Source organism: Xiphophorus couchianus, chromosome 2, assembly GCF_001444195.1.
Source record: "Xiphophorus couchianus chromosome 2, X_couchianus-1.0, whole genome shotgun sequence".
In the NCBI taxonomy this organism is placed as follows: Eukaryota; Metazoa; Chordata; class Actinopteri; order Cyprinodontiformes; family Poeciliidae; genus Xiphophorus; species Xiphophorus couchianus.
In genome coordinates this window covers 23,561,617-23,584,611 of record NC_040229.1, presented here as the reverse complement: position 1 = coordinate 23,584,611, position 22,995 = coordinate 23,561,617, and the positions used below count along the sequence as shown (strand labels likewise).

At 38.2% G+C, this 22,995-nt stretch overlaps 3 protein-coding genes across 3 annotated transcripts; 1 reads left to right on the top strand and 2 right to left on the bottom strand.

Annotated features, from left to right (window-relative positions):
- Window positions 1–673: 673 nt before the first annotated feature.
- LOC114149979 (olfactomedin-like) lies at window positions 674–5,642 on the bottom strand. Its single transcript, XM_028026122.1, has 5 exons — window positions 5,493–5,642; window positions 5,202–5,360; window positions 4,327–4,539; window positions 2,918–3,050; window positions 674–2,199 (listed from the first exon to the last, which is right to left on the bottom strand). Exons 1-5 carry the CDS (start codon window positions 5,544–5,546, stop codon window positions 1,352–1,354), a joined length of 1,407 nt encoding a protein of 468 aa, XP_027881923.1. The 5' UTR covers window positions 5,547–5,642; the 3' UTR covers window positions 674–1,351.
- A 3,598-nt stretch (window positions 5,643–9,240) lies between these two features.
- LOC114134889 (olfactomedin-4-like) lies at window positions 9,241–16,829 on the top strand. The gene is made up of 7 exons (XM_028001753.1): window positions 9,241–9,371; window positions 9,442–9,564; window positions 9,636–9,854; window positions 11,514–11,667; window positions 11,809–12,033; window positions 15,627–15,795; window positions 15,930–16,829. The coding sequence occupies exons 1-7, from the start codon at window positions 9,312–9,314 to the stop codon at window positions 16,384–16,386; spliced, it is 1,407 nt and encodes a 468-aa protein (XP_027857554.1). The 5' UTR covers window positions 9,241–9,311; the 3' UTR covers window positions 16,387–16,829.
- Window positions 16,830–18,057: 1,228 nt separating this feature from the next.
- On the bottom strand, window positions 18,058–21,398 carry LOC114134897 (olfactomedin-like). Its single transcript, XM_028001764.1, has 5 exons — window positions 21,246–21,398; window positions 20,997–21,155; window positions 19,684–19,896; window positions 19,470–19,602; window positions 18,058–19,211 (listed from the first exon to the last, which is right to left on the bottom strand). The coding sequence occupies exons 1-5, from the start codon at window positions 21,279–21,281 to the stop codon at window positions 18,364–18,366; spliced, it is 1,389 nt and encodes a 462-aa protein (XP_027857565.1). The 5' UTR covers window positions 21,282–21,398; the 3' UTR covers window positions 18,058–18,363.
- Between the last annotated feature and the right edge of the window lie 1,597 nt (window positions 21,399–22,995).

Below are 22,995 nucleotides of genomic sequence, written 5' to 3'. Positions count from 1 at the left end.
AAGGCTTCTATAAATTAGAAACCTATTTTCTTATTTTTTGTTGTTTCCTGACTAAGCAGTCAGGATGATCTGTAATCATTTAAAGTTGTTGTTTTTCAGGCTTCCTAAACCTCCTTCCAAGCTTTTCTTTTAACTCTAACTAATTTGTCAGCACCTGATCATTTTCAGAGGAAATGTTTTCTTTTTTGTTAGGCCAGTTAACTATGACTCATGGTTGCATAAAAAATGTTCTTAAAGACAACTGAGCAAATAACCACTTTTAGATTGCACCATCAGGCAGCTAAACACAGAAAACTCATTGTCATTTCTTAAGATTCAAAGCATCAAAGATGACACAGTTTGACATAAACAAAATCTGATTTCTCAGAAGATCAATTAGTTGAAAATATTGATAAAGACATCATAAGTCAACTCTTGAAAATGTTTTCTTTACACTGCAAGTCTTTCAGATCCATCTAAATTGATGTTTCACCTTTTTTCAGATTGCACTTTACGTTGATTAGGAGTAATCAGTAACTTTCTATTTCCATGAGGTATACTTATTTTGTAACACAGGTTTATTTAAGTTAGCAGATATAATTCTTCGTAGGTCATTGAAGATTGATAATTAAAAAGTCTAAAGCAGGGGTGTCCAATGTTTGGTGATATTTAGGACCCTTTGAATCAGTGGTCTGCAAACATGGTGGCTGATGCAGATGGACATGTTTTTCTTCTTTATAATGTTTAAAAAATGTCTTAAAATAAGAAAAAAAAATGCTAGTACAACATGAATTATGTTTTATTCTTGTTACTGAGCTTGGGTAAAAACATTTGCTAGCCCATAACACAAAAAACTCCCCATGAAATGTTAAAAGTGCAGATCTGTCTTAAAATAATGCAATCATGCGAGATTTTTAAAAATGTTTTTCGATCAACTATGAAGTCCTTACTTTACAAGATTCTTACTATTTAACTCGTTTCACTGAAGTATTGAATGTTTATTAGTGAGCAGATAAAAATAAACAGGAAAGAAATTCATTTTTAAAATTGTATGAAAAACTTCAAAACAACATGTTTATGTGGCCCCCAATCACTTTCAAGTTGATCATTTTGGCACTCATGGCAAAATATTTGAACAACTGGAAGTGTGACGTTAAGATTATATTGACACAATAAAAGATTCGTTTTTATTCACCTAAAACAAGTCTATTGCAAGTTTTTAAGTGTCTTATAAAAGAAAGGAAAAATTGCATTAAAACAAGACATTTATTACTACATCCTTCATTTTTTCTTAAAATAGCAACAGAAAAAGGTGTTAGATGTGATTTGAGGAGAATATTCTGCTTCTTCTTCACATGTTCAAAGGCAAAACTCAGAAGTAGGCCTGATAGGCCAGGAGATATCCATCATTGTACATGTAGATCTGCCTGTTGACCGGGTTGTAGCTCAGACTAGCCACTCCTTTGGCTACCTTCTCCAGTGGCAGTGCCAGAGAGTTGTCCTCTTTTCCTGTTGCTGTGTCAAAGGCGTAGAATACTTCCTCTCTGTATTCATCTACATAGCGGGTGGCGTACATCACACCACATACCATGAAAGCGTTAGTCGCTGCCTTCTTGAACAGCCTCGTCTCCCAGGTTTGAGACACGTTGATCGTCTTTGAGTTGTCATCCCAAAACAGCTTGCTCACTACCAGATTACCATGGTTGCCAACAGTGGCATATAGAGCCCACAGCCCGGTTTCATCAGCCTCAACATCCACATCGCTATTCGAGCGGCATTCATAGTAACAATATGGAAATTTGTTGTTGAAGCCCACACCTGTGCCAGGAAGGGTCACCCGCTTGACCTCATTGGTCTTCAGGTCGTAGCGGCAAATATCTGCAGAGCGGTAGCAGTGATAATACAGACCGTCACCGTACAGCACAGCACTAGGACCCTCAATGGCGGTGGGAGCTGTGACGGAGGATGAGAAAGTAGCGTCCCTGTGGTTGGCAGAACGCATGAAGTCTTTGTAGGTTTGGTAAAGGCGGACTATGTTTCCATAGATGTTGCTGCTGGTTAGGGTCTGAACCCAGTAGGTTTCTGTGTCCGTCCCACTGTCCATCTGCGCCTGTTTGCCCCATGATCCAGAGATGTGGTTCTTGTCATAGGGATTGATTTTGGTTGTAATGGGGTCACTGATGTTGGTGATCAGGCCCTTCATGCAGTACCTGTTCTGGCCTGAAACAGAAAGTTTAATCTTGAGTGCAGATTAAACTTTCAATATTTCATTGGGTGTTTCATAAAGGAGTGGAATGATTATTATATTTTGCATAATACATATTATAGTACACTGATTGTTTTACTTCTTGGTCACATCAAAATGTTTCAGAAGAAATAAATTTTAACTTCTGACCAAGGCAACCAGAGTGGATATAAAATGTAGTTTGGAAGTCATAATTTCTAAAAACCACCTGGTTCAAACATATGTTAAAAATTAAACACCCCCTTTTTCAACCATTGGACAAGATTAATTATTTGTTTTTGGAAAGCTGACTTGAATTTCATTTGCCACACCCAGCCCTAATTACTGCAAGAGAAGCATGAAATAGGCTAAAAGACCCCAAAAAGCAACGCATTAGGCTCCAATCTGAAGAAATAAAAAAATGGATGAGAAACAAAATCATTAACTTCAATTAGTCCAGAAAGGGTTAAAAAGCCATTTATAAGGCTTTATAACTATAACAGAGTGCAATAGATTCCTGTAAAAGAAATTTCAATAAGACACAATATAAATTTATTCGAAACTATGTGAAAATTCAGATGTAAACGTGAAATTGGTATTACATAATGCAAATTAAGTAAAATTAAAAAATCTACTTTCATTAAATAATAATAATGATCTGGAATAGCTCTGATTAATTAGATCTTTGTTGTCACTGCAGACACACAGACCTACCTCTGAAGTCTTTTGGGATCGACTTGCAGGATTCGACGTTGTTCTTCAGGTAGCGAAGTTTCTCCTTGACTGTCTTCATGTTCACTGTGTCTGACGTTTGCATCTTTAGCACATCTTTATGCAATTTACCCACCTGAAAGACACAAATAATTTAAATAAATATCTCCTGAAGAACAGTCTACAATTTCTTGAACTTTGGTTATGTGTGACAGTTATGAGTAGTCAGTATTTTACCTGCATTAGGAAGCATTTAGAGTTTTGCTGGTTTTGGAGAATCATTGTTAAGCTAACTAGAACTAGGAAATGCTGATGTACAAATTTATTCACACTCTGTTTACTGTATATGACATTTCCACATTTTTCTTTTCTATAAAATGGACAAGTTGCGTGTTAACAACATGGCCTTTAAAATTCATTCATTGTTATACTTTCTATATTTAGGGTAAGCTATAGCAATTATTACATTAACTGTTATATTACTTTTATTTCTAAAAATCAAAAAATTTATAGAAAAAGAAATAAGCATGAGCCGCGAATGCATGCAGCTGAAAGTTTTTACAGAGTTATGACTTTACATTGAAACTCAAACATCATTTCATAATTTAATAGCCACCCCAGGCAAAAGCTGTGGTAGAAAACTCTTTAAATTGAATCTAAGTTAATAAGGTAAAGATTTAAGTGGTAGTTTCCAATAGTAGATTGGAGTCAGGAGAAATGTTGTCCGAGAGCAGGAGTTTGGAGACCTAACAAACCGCAACCTGTGGAGGAATTCAAAAGTGCCATGTGATGAACCCAAGCTTCCTGTAGCAGGGAATAAATGCTTGTGAGTGTCGCTTTAACTTTCTGTAAGCATTCAGAGCAAAGACTGCAGTTTGAACCTGCATTGTTTCTCAGACTGCCACATGCTTTAGCGCTTCCATTGATCCAAAAAGCTATTGCTATGATACTTTATAATAACCATACAGTAATTCAATTATTCAACCTGTATTAAACAGTCCAGTTGAAGATATCATCTGCATGTCAGTCTATAGTTAGTTCTCTCACACCATGTTGTTTGGCTCTGAAGTCATTTCAAGCTATTGCTAAAGCATTCTGATTCTGAGCCACCTCAATGTGGCTCAGAATCAAAAAATCAATCATAGAGTAAAATACATTTTCTTACCTGAGAAACATTATGATCACTCTAAACACGAGAGTCACCTCATAAAATAAAACATTTAAATTCTCCAGAGTAGTGTTATTTAAATATTGCAACGACTCAAGAATGTGTTCATTTGAGTTCATACATTTAAACTCCTGCAGGTAAGATATTGGCCACTCATACTGATTCCAACCCCTCAAATACTTTACTATGATTTCAATGATTCCTAAGCTGTGCTGTCTTGATTTTTGCTGAGTATCTGTTGAACCTCTTTGTGGAGTTTCTGCGACTGGGCATTGTTGAGCTGGCTGTGCACAACGGTGATGTCCGTCTCCAGCTGGCTGAGCTCCTGGCCCAGCAGACGGATGGACAGCGCTGTGTACAGTCCGCGGTCATGCAGGTACCGGTATGGCTCAAGTCGTGCTGTCAAGTTTGAAATTTGAACCTGAATGCCAGGGAGACGCTGACTGGAGACCAAAACCTGCAGGGAAACACACACAGAAACTCCAAAATGTCAAGGTTGCAGATTGAAGCAAAACTATCAAGAAATTGTTTCCTATTTTTTGAGAATGGTTCGCATGGTTTTAATGCTCTAAAACAAATCAAGTCAGACAAAAACACAAAATGAATTTATTATTCCGCTGTAGAACATAACAGACTTTGGCAATTTGATAGCCAAAGTTGTTAGTTTTAATAATTGGCTATAATCAAAACATTTAAATAAACATGTGATTGATATATGTTAAAATGTAAATAAAATTTTAATACACTAACAATCTTTTTGATTATTGTTATTATTAAATTCATATAATTTCATTATACAATCAAAGTTTTGTGTGGTTTTTTTTTTTTTACTTATTTTGAACAGACAAAGTAAAATCAAGAAAAAAATAAAATTAAAGCAAATTACCATTTGCTTTAAAGTTGAAATGCAATTTTACATTGTCTTTTCAAAAAGGAGCAGGTGGAAGACACACGATCTAATGATTTCCTGCCCCTCTCACTCATCAACTTATAAACATTTAAATCTCCAAACACCAGATAAACTTACATTATTTCCACATAACATGACACTTAAATCTCACATTTTTGTCCTTAAATGTACAATTATTTAACTCCATAAAAATAATCTTCAGTTCTTACCTGCCCCTGCAGGCCATGCAGAGACGTCTCACAGGTTTCAACCTGCTGCTGCACAGACTCATACTTCAGAGCAGGGAACGACCATATTGTGGTGTTCACATCGCACTGGCAAGAGTCAGACTTTTTCTGACCAGGTACACGGTAAGCCCAGATCTGTACCTACGTGCAAAAACACAGATGTTTATGGAAGCAGAAGACAGATGAGGTGCTGAAAACAAAATAAAACTCCTCACTGAGATTGTATCTTGAGGTTTCAGTGTAATTTTAAGGATTTGTAGAAATGTGACTTACCGAAGAAAAGAGCAGTGGGAAGAGCAGCAGCATCATGCTTGATGAAAAAATCATCTGTGATGATTGGATCAGCAAACACACAAACGCTCGTCTGTGAGTTTCTCTAAATCAGCAGACTAATTTACTGTCTCTCGTTAGTCATTACTGACCCATAAAACCAGAACTCAACTAAATATATCAAAATGCAAAGCTACCAAAGACTTGTGGTCTGGCTCAGAGTTTCCTACTTCCCCTTTTCTTTATTGGTCATTTATTTGTGAGATTAGTTCCTCTTTTAAAAAATCTTATATTTTTTTTATTTGAAATGTATAAAACCCTACAGAACAAAACCTTTATTTCCATATTTTATTTAACAGTATTAATTAGATTGTGTTGCTGCACTGTGCCAGATTATTTGCCCCATTTCTTGCCGTCTATCAACTACTTATCCCCCACAGCTATTTGTTCATCTCCAGAAAGTTTAAACTTTTATTCCCCGTTATTTTTAACACAAACATGAGTCTTACCAACCATTATTCTATTGCTTTAATTATGAAAAAGTTTAGAAAGTATTTCATCTACTTCTTTTCGGTGATGGCTTTTGGCAACATTAATGGAAATGTAATGAAAGCACGTGAACACAACCTCTTCTAGGTGACAGTGGTGATCAAATGTTTGAAAGCCATGATTCTCTAACTGTGGTACAAATGCCACCAAGATGCCTTCTGACTGAAACCTCCAAAAAAAAAAGTGGCAAGAAGGAAAAAATAATGAATATATTTGTCTTCTGTTGTTAGTTATTCAGTTAAGATCAACTGGGTGTACTTATGTAGCACTAATTTTCAACAAATAATGGGTCAAGGAGGCAATTTACAAAAAGGTAAAATGGCTTCAAAGTCATTCATATCTGTTCCAGTTCAACCCTAGTTATTTGGCAATGAAAAAAACTGGTTAAAATGTTTTTGTTTTTTTTAAATCAGAGGAATCCCAGCATATTGCATTGAGTCACTGCCTTGGCCGCATTCACTCCTCCTGAACAAGCATGTAGAGTAGACAGTAAATTGCATGAAGTCATTAATTTGCAACAATCCCTCGTCCTGAAAATGGCTTAACACGAAAAAAGATCTGATCTCAGATCAGGTTCTGTATCCCCAGAACCAGAACCAAACATTCAGTGTGTATGCTCCTTTAATCTAGAACAAACTTCCACAAAACTGAAAAAAATAAAATGCTGAAACAAAGTTTATTTAAATCAAAGGCAAAGATTCCCTTTGTTTAGAGCTACCATGGATTAATACCAACTGGATTATCTTAAATCATAGTTTGTTATCTTATCCTCTCAATTTTTCCTTTGTCACCCAATGTGTTGTTGTTGTTGTTTCTTGTTTTATATTAATTTTAATTATGTAAACACATTGAATTGCCTTGTTGCTGAAAATCTACTTTACAAATAAAATTGCCTTTCCCTGTTCATCCCAATAATGATGAACCATGTTTTTTTTTAAACTTGTTTGAGGTAAAAAAATGCTTATTACGCAGAATAAAGGCAGTGGTTCTTAAAACTCTGAAAAATTCTACACTTAATTTAAACATGCGATTTGATCAAATTGTGGGGTTTTTTTTATGATTCATTGTGCAACTTGATAATTTTCTGTTCCTGAATCCTACAACCACATCCTCAAAAGTGGACCAAAAATCTAAATAATAAAATTAAAGGCATGCTTCAGTCAGGTTTTCTTCTCTGAGTTTGCAGTCAGAACTCAGATAAATAAGGTTATTTAAAATGGTTAAAGCGTTAGCTTATTACAGGGAAATAATCATTAAAGCTTAGCGTTAGCCTGACACATATAAACCGTTCTAACTGATGAATCTTAGAACTTAATCTAGTCATAGTTACTAAAGAAAGGAGACACAATGTCAGCAAGTTCTGAACATTTTTAAAACTCATTTACATGTGGTATTTTTTCATTATTTTTATGCTGATTCCAGTCTGGTTCTATTTAAGGTAAGAAAAAAACAAGCACACTGTCAGACAGTGGGACATAAAAAAATGCTTGGCTTGAGGAAATTAGTCTGTACCGAATCTTTTATGTGACTAACACAAACCACATAAATGAATATTAAATTTAAAAGTCTAGTCCAGGGTTGTGGGTTTTTTATTAAGGTTTTTTTTTCTGCTTTCAGTGCAGATTGGACACTTTCTGTTCCTAAATCCAAATTAATACAAATATTATTAGCAAAAAGATTATTTATTAGTGATTCTTTCTTTTGCACGTGACTTCCCTTAGCAACTTCGTGTCACTGCATCTCAACAATAGAGACCATATGAGCAATTATTCACAATGTGCAAAAGTAAAAGTCCAAATTCTAACCAGATCACATCTCTAAATCAGTTTAATATGCAAAATATTATTTGCATGTTAGACAAATAAATATATTCTTTACAACGCAGCAGTCTGATTTGTCTTTAAAGGAATCACAATGAGCAAATTACAACAAAACTCTTTGGGCTTAATAATAGTGACTAAAAATGGTAAATTTAAATTTTTTGCTGTTTTTGTTCAAATACAAATAATAATTTCTTTCAAATGGAAAGAAAACTCTGAGTTTTGTTCCTTTGTCTGATTTTTTGTTTACACTGACTTTTCTTTTTCTCAGACTTGTCCTTAAACAAATCTGAGTTGAATTGAATTGAATTGAATTGTGCAAATCTGAACTGAACTCTGCATGTCAAGCTGCTTGGTCCAAGTTGAATTTTGTGCACCGGCACCATGAAGATAAATACAAACAAGATTGTCCATTCATAGAGTTTTGGATTTGGATCTGAATCCATTTGCTGCTGGTGTCAACGACTCTCATGTCATGTTTTCTAAAGCATCACTACAGTTTCTGTTTTAGAGTAAATTACACTTTATGTTTAGGTGATCTTCAACTTAATGTTGCCTAGGAGTTGTGTCTATGCATCCTGTCAGCATTTCTTCTCAGTTGGTTAAATCTACCTGTAATAAAAAAAAAAAGGCCATCCATCCATTTTCTAACACCCTTGTCCCTAGTGGGATCAGGTGTCGATCTCCAGCTAACGTTCCGGGCGAGAGGCGGGGTTCACCCTGGATGGGTCGCCAGTCTGTTGCAGGGCAACACAGAGACAGACAGGACATACAACCATGCACACACACACTCACATTTAGAGAGGCCAATTAACCTGACAGTCATGTTTTTGGACTGTGGGAGGAAGCCGAAGTACCTGAAGAGAACCCACGCATGCACAGGGAGAACATGCAAACTCCATGCAGAAAGACCCCGGGCCAGGAATCAAACCCAGGACCTTCTTGCTGTAAGGCAACAGCTCTACCAACCGCACCACTGTGCGGTGAGGGTGTTTGCTCTGTAATGTTTTTGACAAAACAGCTGGATTTTATGCAGGGAATAAATTACACACAGCACTGTTTGATTAGTTGAAATCTACAGGCAATTGTTTTGACCAGATATAATGTATGGGTATCAGAGTAAAGGGTGCAGCGTAGTTTGACACAGCACAGTGTTGCTCTAGTCCCTAAAATCCCCTTTTAGTATTTTTTGTTTTTAATTGCTATGTGACAAATGTAAAAAAAAGTCCATATTAGTACTTGTGCAAGATTAATTTATCAAAAGTTCCTCTCCCTATGCTTATGCCTTCTTAGCCACAAATAGGAAAGGAATAAGATGCAACAAATAAGAAAAGAAACTTCCTCTTTTCCCCATTTGCATGCACACATTAGTGGGAGTGTTCACTGCTTAGAAACCTCATCTGCACACAGGACCTTGAACAAACTCCAGTTTTATCAAGCTCTTTGATCAACGATGAAGCTCTTTGTTCCACTAATTGTTCCACTGTGGGCTCTGTTCTCCCTAGCCCAGCAGGTAAGAAACAATGAATGACAACTTTCTTCATTTTAATCCAAAAACAGCAACCTGATGCTTCAATCTTTAGGCAGCTCCAAGTAAAAGCTGCAAATGTGAGCTGAATCCAACAGAAAAGGCTTTTCCTCACGACAAACTCCAAACAGCGGAAGGCAATGCGACAGACTGCAACACCCACATCACACCACAGAAGGTAATCCCACTATGTCTACCTGCATGTCGGCAGTCATGTTGAGTGTTGTGTAATCAAGTATGCCTCTGCAGGCTCTGGAGCTGGAGAGTCTGCTGCTGGGACTGGAGAAACGCCTGACCCAGCTGCACAGTGACGTGTCTGTCCTGGAGGAGGAGGACGATGGAGAGCTGTATGGTGTTCTCAGTCTGTTCGTTATAGAGAACGAAATGGTTGAGATCAGGCAGCTGATGGACAAGCTCAACAGCACCACTGTGGAACACCAAGTCCTCACCGCTGACACCGCTCAACAGGTAGATTCATGCATTAACTCTCATTCTTTGTCAATTTTTAGTACAATCAATTAGCATTGCCTCAGTTAAAATTTGAGAAAACTCCGAGTTTTAATTCGGGTATCAACTTCTTTTTTTTGTCACTCAAAATCACCCGGTGGTGCACTGACAGGCACCCCTCACGTTAAACCAGTGTTGCATGTTTTAGATGAATCCCTTCTGCCACACGCCTGACTTGAATAAGGGGGTGATTAATAGGCTTCTTCAGCACTTGATGACATGCAATTATTTGAATCAGGTGTTCTGAAACAGAGATACACCTAAAATATGTAGAGCAGTATTCCTTGAGGACAGCAATTGAGAAACACTGCTTTATCTGTAAACATATTAATTTGAACAATGTTTTTTTGGGTTTTTTTTTTAGTTGGTTTGATGTAATTCCATTAAAAGACACAATAATAAGCTAATTTTAGTTAACTATCCACAAAGGTTTAGTTTGAAAATGTCCTTGTATTTTAAACAGCACAAAATATCAAGTGCTTCAAAGGTTTTCCAAGGATTAACAAACAAAAATCATCCTAAATCCTCCACTATTCTGAGCAGCAGGAATGAGTGTCTTTATCACACATTTTCCATTGCTTCACACCAGACCTACCTTCAGTGACCAAACAAATTTTAAGTTTAGATAATTTCCCAACCATTCGACATGTAAATATTGTCTAATGGTGAGTTGCTCACCATTAGACAAGTAGCGGTGTGATGTTGAGGATGTAGATCCTCAACAGTCATGTTTGGATATTTGTTGCTCCCTGACTTAACCATCAGCTGTTTGCCAACATAACTTGGCTACTCTTCAAGCCTTGTGTCTCATTTCAAGGGGTTTTACTCTGTTCGCCTGTGGAATGTGCCAAACATGTGTTTTTTTGGACTTTGTCTTTGCTGTGTATTCTATTGAATATAGATTGAAAAGGATGTGAAATAATTGTATTCTGGTTTTACTTATGTTTTCCAACTTCATTGGAATTGGTTTTAGTTTCAGATCAACACAAATCAAAAGAAAGATGTTCATAAATTAAATTAACTACATGCATATTAAGCAAATGAAGACAAAGAGAAATATGTTTCTCTCTCATCTCATACAGGAAACAGAAAGTCACGGACTAGCTCCTAACTAAAAGACTCTCCGATCAGCTTTAAAAAGAAATATTAAAAATAAAATTGATTAAAAACATGACTGATGATTTATCAAAAAGAGATAGTGATAAAAAGAAAAAAAATCCAGTCTGCTGAGAAAAAAACTTTATAACAAAGAAACTGCTTCTTTGTTGTTTAAAGTTGGAAAGTTATAATCTGAGACCTAAAGCTGACCTGTTGTATCCTTATGTATTAAAACCTGTAGATATTATTATTGAAAGACAGTGCAAAGCTGCTGCCATCTAGTGGCTATAAAGTAGACAGCAAGACAGTTTGTGTATAGAGTAAATATTCTGACCGATACAAATAAACTAGACATGTTTCATTTCCATTTCAATAAAACATCACTCACATAAAATCAATATTAAAAGTCTGTCTGTGGCTCCATGACTTTTCAACGCTTTTTTATATTACTGTAAATTCACAAGTCAAAGTCTTAAACTTTTTTCCCCCCGAAATGTTCAATGTTTCCATTGTCTTTCTCAGCTTGAGGAGTTAAAAACTGAAATGATAAAACTGGAGAAATTTGACACCATGGAGGTGGTGAAGGGACGACAAGTCAACAGGCACCTGAAGAGCGCCCTGGAAACATGCAGGATCGGAGTTAATGCCACTGTCGCACCCACCCAACCACCATATGGTAACTCCCTCAAACATAAAGATCCCAATGACCTTAAACTCAAATGCTTAAATGTACTGACCATTTTCCCAGGAAAAATTGTCAAAAGAACTGCTGCTGTGTAGTTGTGTTTCATTAGCCTGTTTTTAAAAATTTATTTAGGTACTTGTCAACGCGGTCCACTTCGGAGCATCACCGGGCCTGGTGTGAACACACAAGGAGAGTTCTCTGGCAATTATGCATACGGAGCTTGGGGTCGCGATCCCAAACCAGAAATGAGGAAGGAGAATTGGTACTGGATGGTACCGCTGACTTCCAGCCAGTACGCTAACTATATCCGTTTCTACCCCAGTCTTAGCACCCTCATCATTGGGGTGAGCACTCCAGGTGAGGATGTATGCCTACAAAAAAGCAACCAAAAAAAGTGACTCAATAATTCTTCAAAATATATGCATCCAGTGCTTTATTTTAACTTCCGCACTTATGTAAAGTACAGTTAGCTGTTTGATTACTATTTATAAATTTCTACTGGTTTTAAGATACCAGAACGTGTTCAAAAATACCCTTCTCACCCCCACCCCTAATGCCCCACTCCTTAAAAGTATCTAGCAATACCTAAAATTGCTCTGTATTTGGTAAAATACAATAACAAAATATTTTAATTGTTTGAAAATTCAGGTTTACAAACAGCAAACTTTTAAGAAGATGAAACCATGCACATTCACACAGTAGTATAAAAAAAGGATAAAGAATTTACTGGAGGGGTAAATTTACAGCATAAGATATAATACTGTTCAGTTAGAAAAATCTGTTTGGACTCTAAGTCATTGTCACCTGTGGTGTGGCTGACTAGGGCAGAGTCATCAGTGAACTTTTGAAAGTGGCAGCATGGGGAGTTGATGAAATAGTCTGCAGAGTAGAGGGTGAAGAGGAACAGTAACAGCACAGTTTCCTTTGGGGCCCCGGTACTGCAGACCAGCCTGTCTGAGACACCAGCCCTGTGTCTTCACCTACTGTGGCAGGAAAATGGTGTTGTCCAGTATCCACGGGGACAGGCGGTGGTCCTCTTATGACAGTTTCAGACTGTCCATCAGAAGTCTTGGCTGGATGGTATTAAAAGCACTGAATAAACCAAAGAGCATCATCCACACTGTGCTTCCACGCTTCTCAATGTAGATCAGAGCTCAGAGAAGGAAGTAGAAGATGGGATCAACCACTCTGATATCAGGCTTGTAAGTAAATTGTAATGGATCTTATGATGAAGATTTTCCAAAGGAGTAAATATGGCTGATGTCCAACTTCCAGAGGATCTACATCAGATGAGAGGGAAATGCTACCAATTTAGATGAGAGGTCTTCGGCACAGGTACCATGCAGGAGGACTTCCACAGCTGCAACACTTTCCCCAGCTTCAGGCTCATGTTGAACATGTCTCCCATGATGCCATACAGTTGATCTGCACAGTACCTCAAGAGCCTGAAGCTAATGCCATCCAGACCATCAACCTTTTGCACCTCAGTCCTTTGCAGGTTGTTCCTCACCTGAAATGTTGTAAGGGGCAGGGTTGTGGTGTCAGGGAAGGCTGTAAGATGAAATTCTCTGAACAGAAGTGGGTGAGAGATGGCTGAGAATTGTCAAGTTTGGGGAAGAAAAGCAGGCGGTTGTTGAAGATGAGGGGGGTTGCAGCAGGGGAGACGAGAGAGTGGTGAGTGACTGATTATATCTGCTGAACAACTGTTTCAGCTTATTCATCCACTGTAAATCTCCTACAACCTGGGCATTTAGTGTGTCACTGGAAATTGTCGTCAGACTTTCAAACACCACTTTTTTCCCCTTCTCTAATCTTTCTTCTCAGCTCCTCCCTGTTTCCTGATCCAAACAGTCTCTTCTTTTTCTCATGAAGAGCCATTGTTTCAGGATTGATGCCAGAGCTGCAAAACATTGGACCTTTGTGAGGGGCACAGTGTTGCCAACACAGAGATTTTCCCACATGATGGAGCTGGAACTCTCCGTCAGAGTGTCTTTGGTCTCCTCAGACCATTTATTCATTGTGAATTTCATAGCTGGTTCTTTGTGTACAAGAGGCTTTTACACCCATGAAGAAGAACCAGGTTGTGATTTAATCCCCCAGGTGAATGGTCTCTATCAGATTCCCAGCTCACCAGAAATCACTAGATAAAAAATTATATTGCTAAAATGACACATTAGTGTTTTAAGCATTATAAAAGGGCATGGAGTCATATTTAAGAAGATAAAATAATGTATAACAGTAAGGATTACTTAGATTGATTACAAAATAGCAAAATTCCTGAATGCCATTAAGAATATTCGTAAGAAAGTAGGGAATCTTTCTAATATTCTGTAAACAAAAACTGAGCTTTATTGTCAGGCAGAAAAACAAGGAAATAAAATGTTCATCTTGCTTGTTTCATTCACATCGTTTAGATCACTATGTGGAATACTTACAGCAGACTGAAGAACTCTCTTCTGGATCTTGGCTCAGCCAATCAGATGATTTGTTTGTTGATCTGGAACTCACCAGTGCAGAAGAAGAACATTCTGCTCCCGATATGGTTCCAGGAAGTTTTGTTGGTAGGTGTGAGACTTAGTAGCTGAAAGGGCAGAGACCCTTCCAGTGGGGTGGCTGGCTGTGCCTGTGGGCAGCGCACTGGGATGGGGGCAGGGTATTAGGGTCCTGGGCCACTGAAGCGGGGCTCAATTGGCTTGGCTTACTGCCCTCGTCTTGGAGGAGGCCACTCTGTGGGGACTCTCCTCTTAACATCTTTGATCCTTGAAAGGTTCCACGTCTCAGCAGGTGCTGCATTGGTCTTGGGACAAGAGGGAACAAGGTGGGGAGTCCCCTTTAGTGGTGTGCTACTTGTGGACCATTACATTTCAGCTTGTGACTCTTTGGCCTGGGAGTTGCTGCTCCTTTGCTTTGCTAAGCAACCTTTTGTGTGGACTGGTTGCCTTTCTGATCCAAGCTTATCCTTCCTTTGCTGCTCTTGTGTGCTGTGGGTTGCTGGCCTTTCAACCTTCTTGGCATGAACAATTGTGCACCTCCATGTGACACTCACTCACATACACCTTCTCAACACAAACACAATTATGTCTCTTTCTAATATATTTTTTATGACACTAGTGGCCTTTATTTGCAATATAATAGACAGGAAGTGGGTAAAGAGAGAAGGAGGAAGACATGCAGCAAACATCCCAGGGTCAGGCATTGAACACTGGACAGCTGCGTCAAAGACCAGTTGCCTCCATACATGAGTGCTCGCTCTACCTCTACACCACATGGTGCCCCAAACCCAATTATTTCAATATTAATGATAATATTAATTGTTTATTTTTGCATAGAGTTTGCACAGTCCACAACCCTAACGCAGTCCAAAACATGACCCTCCCATAACCCTGCAAGAGTAAACACATATAGATAATAAATGGATTCATGTTAGTTAGTTTTTAATCTTCAACTTCTATTAGGTAAAACTTTAATGTCTTTAGCTTCTGTTTCAAGTACTTAAAGGTTTTGCTAAAAGTAAAATGTAACCTTATATGACACTGTTCATGCAAATATATTTATTTCACTTTTATCATAAAAATATTAATTGGCAGAGAGGCACTCCTTTTAGGACTTTTATCTTTTATCTAGAAAACTCACTGCCTTTTGAACAAATTAGTTTTAACCATACTGAGTTACCATGGTGATTAACCCAAATGGAAGTTAACCATCTGAACCTGAAGTAGGTCCTTGGTTAAGCACTGAATCTGTTCCTCTATCGCTATTGTAATCTGCAAGTAGGTGTGAGCAAAGAACAAATAAGTAATCCTTTACATTGTGACAAGAGAAGAATATTCTACATATGATCGCTGCAAACATCTAAGCTTCTTCGTTCTTGACAAACTGAGGTCCAGGTATTATAATCACACCAGTAAGAGTATTCTAGTGTTTCCCTGATTGTACATGTTTTCTACCAGGCAACATTCAGATTGCTTCCTCTAACCCAACCACCAACACCATTCAGGGTCCCAATAATGTTTTGTATGGAAGTGCCTTGTACTACAACTGTTACAACCGAGATGCTGTTTGCCGATTCAACCTCACCAGCAAAAGTGTAACCAGCGTACAACTACCAAAAGGAACCAGGTTAGATAATGTTGCTAAATATTTTAACAAGAACATTTGATGTGCTAGTTCTGTTTGAATCATCACTACAGCCTTAGTGTTGTTCTTTTTTTATTTTTAAATTGTTAGTATTATCTCTGTCTTGGGTCTGCTAGGTATAACTCGAAGAGTAATTTCTGCCACCTTGAAGACTGCTACCTCTACACTGACCTGGACCTGGCCACTGATGAGTCAGGCGTTTGGGTTGTCTACACCACCACCGAGGCATTAGGCAATCTGGTTCTGACCAAGGTGGAGGAGACTGAGCCGCCGACGCTCAGTAAAACATGGCACACTTCAGTCTACAAGCGAAGTGTGACCAACACCTTCCTTGCCTGCGGCGTCCTCTACGCAACACGTTACATCGACACAAATGTGGAGGAAGTGTTTTATTCTTTTGACACCACGACAGGGATGGAGAACTTCAAAGTTAACATCTTCATAAACAAGGTGTCTCCTAACATATTCTCCTTGAACTACAACCCAGTGGACCAAATGCTGTACGCATACAGTAATGCTAAAATGGTCTCCTACAAGGCTTTGTTTGGGTACTCTGATCGTTATTTTTCATAGGAGTGACAATTAATGGTACTCGCTGTATGATCATTTGACATGATAGTATCATCATGGTGTTAGATTATATAAGCATTGTCCTTTTTCTTTAGTCATGAAAATTTCAGATGCAACAAGTTTCCTATGAAAGACAGCATATTCTCAAAACGTTTCTGCATGACTTTAGTGTTATTATTGCAGCAGCGCTGTCGTTGAAAGAGAAGTTGATTGTAAAGAGGCAGATTCGACTTTTGTTAGTTAGATAATCAACTACAGTTAAAAAATAAAATTACTCGGCTTGTTCAAATGCACGCTGGATTGTGATAAATATGGAAAATCCTTTTATTAAGTTTATAAGAGAATACTTTTGAAACAACAAGAAGCCATAATGTCTCCTTTTACTTCCTCGTAGTACAGTAGATGCTTAATAGTACCAGGGATTAGGAACCAAAACCTAACTTTAAAATTATGTTCTGTTTTGAAATCTTCCAACCTAGTAAAAACTGACCATTACTTCACCTGTTCTTGATTGAGTAGTGAAGTTGTTTTCAGGACATTATATCCTGTTTGTTATAATCGCCTAACAAACATGATAAATGGCCTGAGACAAAGAGTAGGCAAACGCCTACATCAGTAAAGAAACACTACAAAGAATAACACTTCAATTTAAAATGAATTCATTAGGGTCTTTAAATTTTAATAAAACATCTAAATGCAGTTGATTTTATTGGATATACACTCAGCACTTTAGTAATTAGTTACACTGCCTTTGCATTTTTTTGTATTAGTGCAAAAAATAGTAAGAGTGATATGCTGTCTTTAGAACTTATTTCAAAAGATGAATGGTCAAACATGATCAGATAAACACACAAAAAACTTGTCAACAGTTATAAAAATCATTTCAGTGCTGTAATGCAAATTTAAGTTTTTCTATTAATTACTGAGAATTGCTTATATAAATTATAAAATGTCCTTGATATTAAGCATACAATTTTGGTTGAAATGTGAATAAATACCAAAAAACATATTAACAGTTTGTCATAAAAACAGAACAAAAAATTAATAAATAAAATCTCACAAGATGGCAAATCACAGTGCTTCATTTTGAGTGAATATGTAAATTCCTTGGACAATTGCTCCATCTGCAGGCTGCCTTGTAAAGTAAAAAATACCAGGAAAAATGCAAATAATAGACTTCAGACATTTTGGGATGTGATACCCTAAAGGCATATACAATTTTAAAAAATCTCTTAAAAATTACAACTGTAATTTATGGCTCTTGCCATATAAGAGCAATATTTTAGTCATGTGTAAAATATCATTTTTACACATAATATTTGAGGATGAAGGAGGGAGGGATAAGAGCAGCTGCCACTGACCCTCCAGGTTACCATGGCAACGTTTTAGAGACTTTGGACCTAACCAGCCAGCACTAAGATTATCAGAGATAATGTTAGCATTCTTCTAAAAGAAATTGGAAAGGGATACTTCATTGAATATTAAACCTTTTTTTTTTTGAAGAGGGGGACACAAAAGAGAAAAATTTCCTACACATTGATTCAAAAGTGTGCAGCAAACATCCAAATGAAAAAAAAATCCCAGTGTGATTACAGGTACTTTTTAAAGATTACAAGATGTTTTACAGTTTTCATATTTAAGTGTTGTGGCATGAAAAAAAACCACACTGAAACACAAGACTTATCCTTTATTTATATAAACTCTGACAATATTGTTTGGTAAAAATTTGCTAGATAACATCTTTATTCAGATAGTATTGCAGGATTAACAAACATTACACATTACAGATCGACCATCATTAATTATACAACGTTTTTGAAATGGCAAAGCCAACATTGATGATAAGTCAACACTTGCTAACATCTTTGATTGGCCATTGTTGTTGTTTAGCCAACACTTTTGCTCATTAAGCATCGTTTTTGAGTAATATTTGTGTTGTATTGAATCAGTTTAGCTCAAAAATAAAATGATTCAATGAAATCAAAAGTAGGTTTGATAGGCCAGAAGATATCCATCATTGTACATGTAGATCTGCCGTTTGATGGGGTTGTAGCCAAGACTAGCCACTCCTTTGGCTACCTTCTCCAGGGGCAGAGCAAGAGAGTTGTCCTCTTTACCAGTAGCTGTGTCAAACGCGTAGAATACTTCCTCTCTGTAATCGTTCACATAGCGAGTGGCGTACATCACACCACACACCATGAAAGCATTGCTTACCGCCTTCTTGAAAAGCCTCGTCTCCCAGGTCTGTGTCACGGTGAGGGTCTGAGCTTCGCCATCCCAAACTAACCTGCTCACTACCAGATTACCATGGTTGCTGAGAGTGGTGTAGATCACCCACAGCCCGGTTTCATCGGCCTCCACATCCACATCGCTATGCGGGCGGCAGTCATAGTAACAATATGGAAACTTGTTTTTGATCCCAACACCAGTACCTGGAAGGGTCGCCCGCTTGACAGACTTGGTCTTCAGGTCATAGCGGCAGACGTCGGCAGAGCCGTAGCAGTGATAGTACAGAGCTTCACCGTACAGGACACCGCTTGGACCCTCGACGGCATCAGCATGATTGTAGGATGGGGCAAGGGTGTAGTCCTTATGGTTGACAGATGCCATGAAGTCTTCATAGGTTTGGTAAACACGGAGGGTGTTACCATAGACGTGGCTGTTGAGCAGAGTTTGAACCCAGTAGCTGTCCTTCTCTCCCTCTGCGTCCATCTTTGCCTGTCTGCCCCATGATCCAGAGATGTAGCTCTTACCATAGGGACTGGTACTGGTTGTGACAGGTTCACTGATGTTGGTAATTAGACCCTTCATGCAGTACCTGTGCTGGCCTGAAACGGGGAAAAAGTGCCTTGAGTACAGATTACACTTTCAATATTTCATTAGGTGTTTCTCACAGGACTGGTATGATTATTATATTTTGCAATGCAGTGCATCTGTTGATGCCAAACACTAGTTAAGTGTTTGGCATCAACACTTAATGACTTCATTCAAAAAAATGAAGTCAGGTAGGCCAGAATTAAAAATGGTGGATGGTGTACCTACTGTTTACACTGAACATGTCGTAATTGATTAATACAACAACTTACCTTTAAAGTCTTTGGGAATTGTCTTGCAGGACTCCACGCTGTTCTTCAGGTAGCGGAGATTTTCTTTCACGGTCTTTAGATTAATAGTGTCTGAGACTTGCATCTTTTCTACATCTTTACGCAGTTTACCCACCTAGCAAACAAACATAAACACACATCCTCTCAGAACAGTAAACATTTATGAGAATCCATATTTTTCTGCACTTTGTTGTACCTCTGTGGAAAGTTTCTGAGTCTGCGTGTTGTTCAGCTGGGTGTGGACTGCACTGAGTCCGATCTCTAGCTGGCTGAGTTCTTGACCCAGCAGGCGCAGAGACAGTGCGGTGTACAGGCCCTGGTGGCGAAGGTACTGAAAGGGCTGAAGACGGGCTGTCACATTTTCAACTTGAGCCTGAATCTGAGGAAGACGAGTGGTGGAGAGCAACACCTGAGGAGAAACAGAAATAGAAACTCAGTGTTATATATATATATATATATATATATATATATATATATATATATATATACAGGTATATATATATACCTGTATATATACTTGTATATATACAGGTATATATATACAGACAAGATTTTATTCATAGATGCTAACATCATAGCCTGGCAATTTTGTGTGAAGCTACATATGTTGCACTAAAAAATAAAGAAAACGTAATCCATTATCCATTTCCTTAAAAATAATCCAAGTGATTTGAATAGTCAAAGAGGATTTTCATATTTACGCTTTATTTAGCCACATTATACCTACATGGGGGGCAGATGGAAGGAAGAATAAAACCCTGAACAACAATCAGAAAGAGTCTGATGTAAAGGACTAACGAAAATGCTGTTTGGCATTATTGTTGGGTAGTGGGCTTATTGGGCACAGAAATCAATTTTACATTTAATATATATATTTTTTATTCAGTTTATTCTGTGTCATTCTGTCATGAACATTTCAATCAGTCAATCAATCAATCAATCAGCTTTATTGTCAATTCCTCTTACATGTCCAGACATACAAGGGAATCGAAATGACGTTTCTCACTATCCCACAGTGATACAAGACAGGGCGTTACTAACATTGAGTAACAATAAAAGACACAGTCTAATTAAATTATCCTAAACAATTAATAAATAGATGTACAATAACTAGACATATAGCGTAAAAAGTTTTACAACTGAGAATGTATATGTTTATATATAAGTATATGGAGATATACAGATAAAAAAAAGTGGCAGAAGTGCAGAGTTTAAATGCCGAATTTGCCCTCTATGTTAGGATAATAATTCCACTTTTTACTGCTTATTGAAGAAGTAAAAATACAACAAAATAAGTGCAGTTTAATGTTTTCAATCTATCAACCTCATGTCATATAACTTTCTCAGCACAGTTTTTAATAATCCTTTACTGCGTAATGTATAAACGATAGTCTGGGAAAGCAAGTATCATTATTAATTGACATGTATTTAAGCAATAAACATGATGTCTTTTCATAAAATCCAAATAATTTAATGGAAAATATCAGTGACAGCAGTTTTACTTTGTACCTGTTCCTGCAGACTGCTCAGAGATCCCTCACAGGTTTTAACCTGCAGCAGCACAGCTTCGTACTTTAGCACCGGGAAGGACCACATGGTGGAGTTCACCTCACAATGACAGGAGCCGTCTTTACTCAGGCCGAGCACACTTTGGGCATCTCCACCTTTCTGCAGCTACACACAAAAACAATGCAGTATACAGAACACTGGTAAAAAGCTGGATTAACAAAAGGAAACAAGAATAGATTTAAAACTCACTAGGGATGTTAGCAGAAGAAGGAGAAATGGCAGCATCTTCACGGCAGGACACCTTAATGCCAAGTATCTCCCCTTTCTCTCCCTTCACTGAAATACTACGACCAAACCCTCTGATGATTCACAAATCTGTCACCACAGAAAGCTTTCACATCCACATGAAACCCCACAAAGGATGGGAAACTGTAAAGTTTCACAACAAATATGGTTGACTCAGGAGTCGCCCATTCCCCTTTTTAATGCAAGAGTTATTGTTTCATGTTTTTGGAACACACATTGTTTCGCCCTGAAAAACAAAATCACTTCCTCCCTCTCAACTCAGCAACATGTCATTGAACCAGCAACACTGAGCTGAATAGAATAATGACATCCATCCATTTCTGCAGTTTACTACATTTTTATATTATTTCAAACAAATCTCTTATGCCAGCGGTCTCAAACTCAGCGGAGCTTCAGGGTGCCCCGATGGGAGGCAGAATATGACTTTAGGGCAGTGGTGCCCAAAGTCAGTCCTCAAGGGCCGGCATCCTGCAGGTTTTAGTTCTCTCCCTGGTAGCACCAACAACCTTTTCAGGTTCATCAGCATGTCAATGTTCTTCCTAGGCCTTCTAACGAGCCATCATTTGATCCAGGTGCGTTAAACCAGGGAGAACTAAAACAGGATGCTGGCCCTCGAGGACCAACTTTGGGTACCCCTGCTTTAGGGTTTCAAGCCTTTCTGCAGTTCCAAGTCTGATGAGAGCTGGAGAAGGTGGGCTCTCTCTCCTGTTGATATGGTGTATGTAGAACTATACAAAATGGTGCCCCAGTAAATTATATAGTAGGCTGCTCCAGTAATTGTTCAAAACTTTACAAGACCGACTAATTTTAGTGACATAGTGGGTATAAAATGTTGTGCTACATGACTTTATTTTCACTCTTACATTTAACTTTATGACACACAAAATTACAAGTGGGTCGTCCATATTGTATCCAAGTGTATTCTCAACCCATCCTCACTCCCAACTCGTATTGACGCATCGGACGGTCCGTCCTCGTCACAGGGTATTGACGCAAAGGGTACCTCTTTCGAGTCAATATGTGACGCGAGGGGTTTTACCCTATGCCTTACCATAATTTTTGCCCTAAACCTAACCAAATCGTCGGGTTTTGAAGGTTCGGCAGTGGTTGCGAGAACCCTTCGGGTCAATAATCCACGTAAAACATGTGACCTACCCAAGTTTTCACATATTGACTCGAAGGGGGTACCCTTCGCGTCAATATGTGACGCATGGTCAGAAATTGTCCCAACTCATATACTCCTCAATATGACGAGTCGGGAGTGAGAATGTGTTGGTATTCTGGGTAAAGATTGTCACCAGCCGTCCACCAACGTCACCATCAGTCACTTGGCGAACTGTGCCAATTGACACAGTTTGCCAAGAGCATTTTTACGGACTAAGTTAACATGAGTGGAGCTCCATGGAGCGGCAAAGTGAAAAGGATGGAAAAAAGAGAACAAGGAAAAACCAAAAACTGGACGCATATTTTGTTCTCGTCTTGGAGATGAACTGGACTTTTTTGTTGGCAGCGATTCAGACCCGCCAAAACTGCCAGCCCAGCGAAGGAGCCGGACTAGTTACAGATAGTAACTCTGACATTATTCACAAAGTGTGAGTTAACTGTAGTCTGATTGTAAATTGTATCAGTCCAGCCGCATAGCTTACATCCCCTTTTCTCTCTGTCGGTGGTACAGCGGTGATGTCAGGGACTG

What these genes read in the sequence shown, in the direction of transcription:
- LOC114149979 (XM_028026122.1), bottom strand. Translation starts at nt 5,546, where the DNA reads ATGATTTTTTCATCAAGCATGATGCTGCTGCTCTTCCCACTGCTCTTT. An exon ending in TCCCACTGCTCTTTTCTTCG is followed by an intron (nt 5,361 to 5,492) that starts GTAAGTCACATT and finishes TTTTGCACGTAG; the next exon opens with GTACAGATCTGGGCTTACCG. An exon ending in CGCAGAAACTCCACAAAGAG is followed by an intron (nt 3,051 to 4,326) that starts GTTCAACAGATA and finishes TGTGTCTTTCAG; the next exon opens with GTGGGTAAATTGCATAAAGA.
- LOC114134897 (XM_028001764.1), bottom strand. Translation starts at nt 21,281, where the DNA reads ATGCTGCCATTTCTCCTTCTTCTGCTAACATCCCTA. An exon ending in CTCAGAAACTTTCCACAGAG is followed by an intron (nt 19,603 to 19,683) that starts GTACAACAAAGT and finishes TTTGTTTGCTAG; the next exon opens with GTGGGTAAACTGCGTAAAGA. An exon ending in AATTCCCAAAGACTTTAAAG is followed by an intron (nt 19,212 to 19,469) that starts GTAAGTTGTTGT and finishes TCCCCGTTTCAG; the next exon opens with GCCAGCACAGGTACTGCATG.
- LOC114134889 (XM_028001753.1), top strand. Translation starts at nt 9,312, where the DNA reads ATGAAGCTCTTTGTTCCACTAATTGTTCCACTGTGGGCTCTGTTCTCC. An exon ending in CCCACATCACACCACAGAAG is followed by an intron (nt 9,565 to 9,635) that starts GTAATCCCACTA and finishes ATGCCTCTGCAG; the next exon opens with GCTCTGGAGCTGGAGAGTCT. An exon ending in ACCCACCCAACCACCATATG is followed by an intron (nt 11,668 to 11,808) that starts GTAACTCCCTCA and finishes AAATTTATTTAG; the next exon opens with GTACTTGTCAACGCGGTCCA.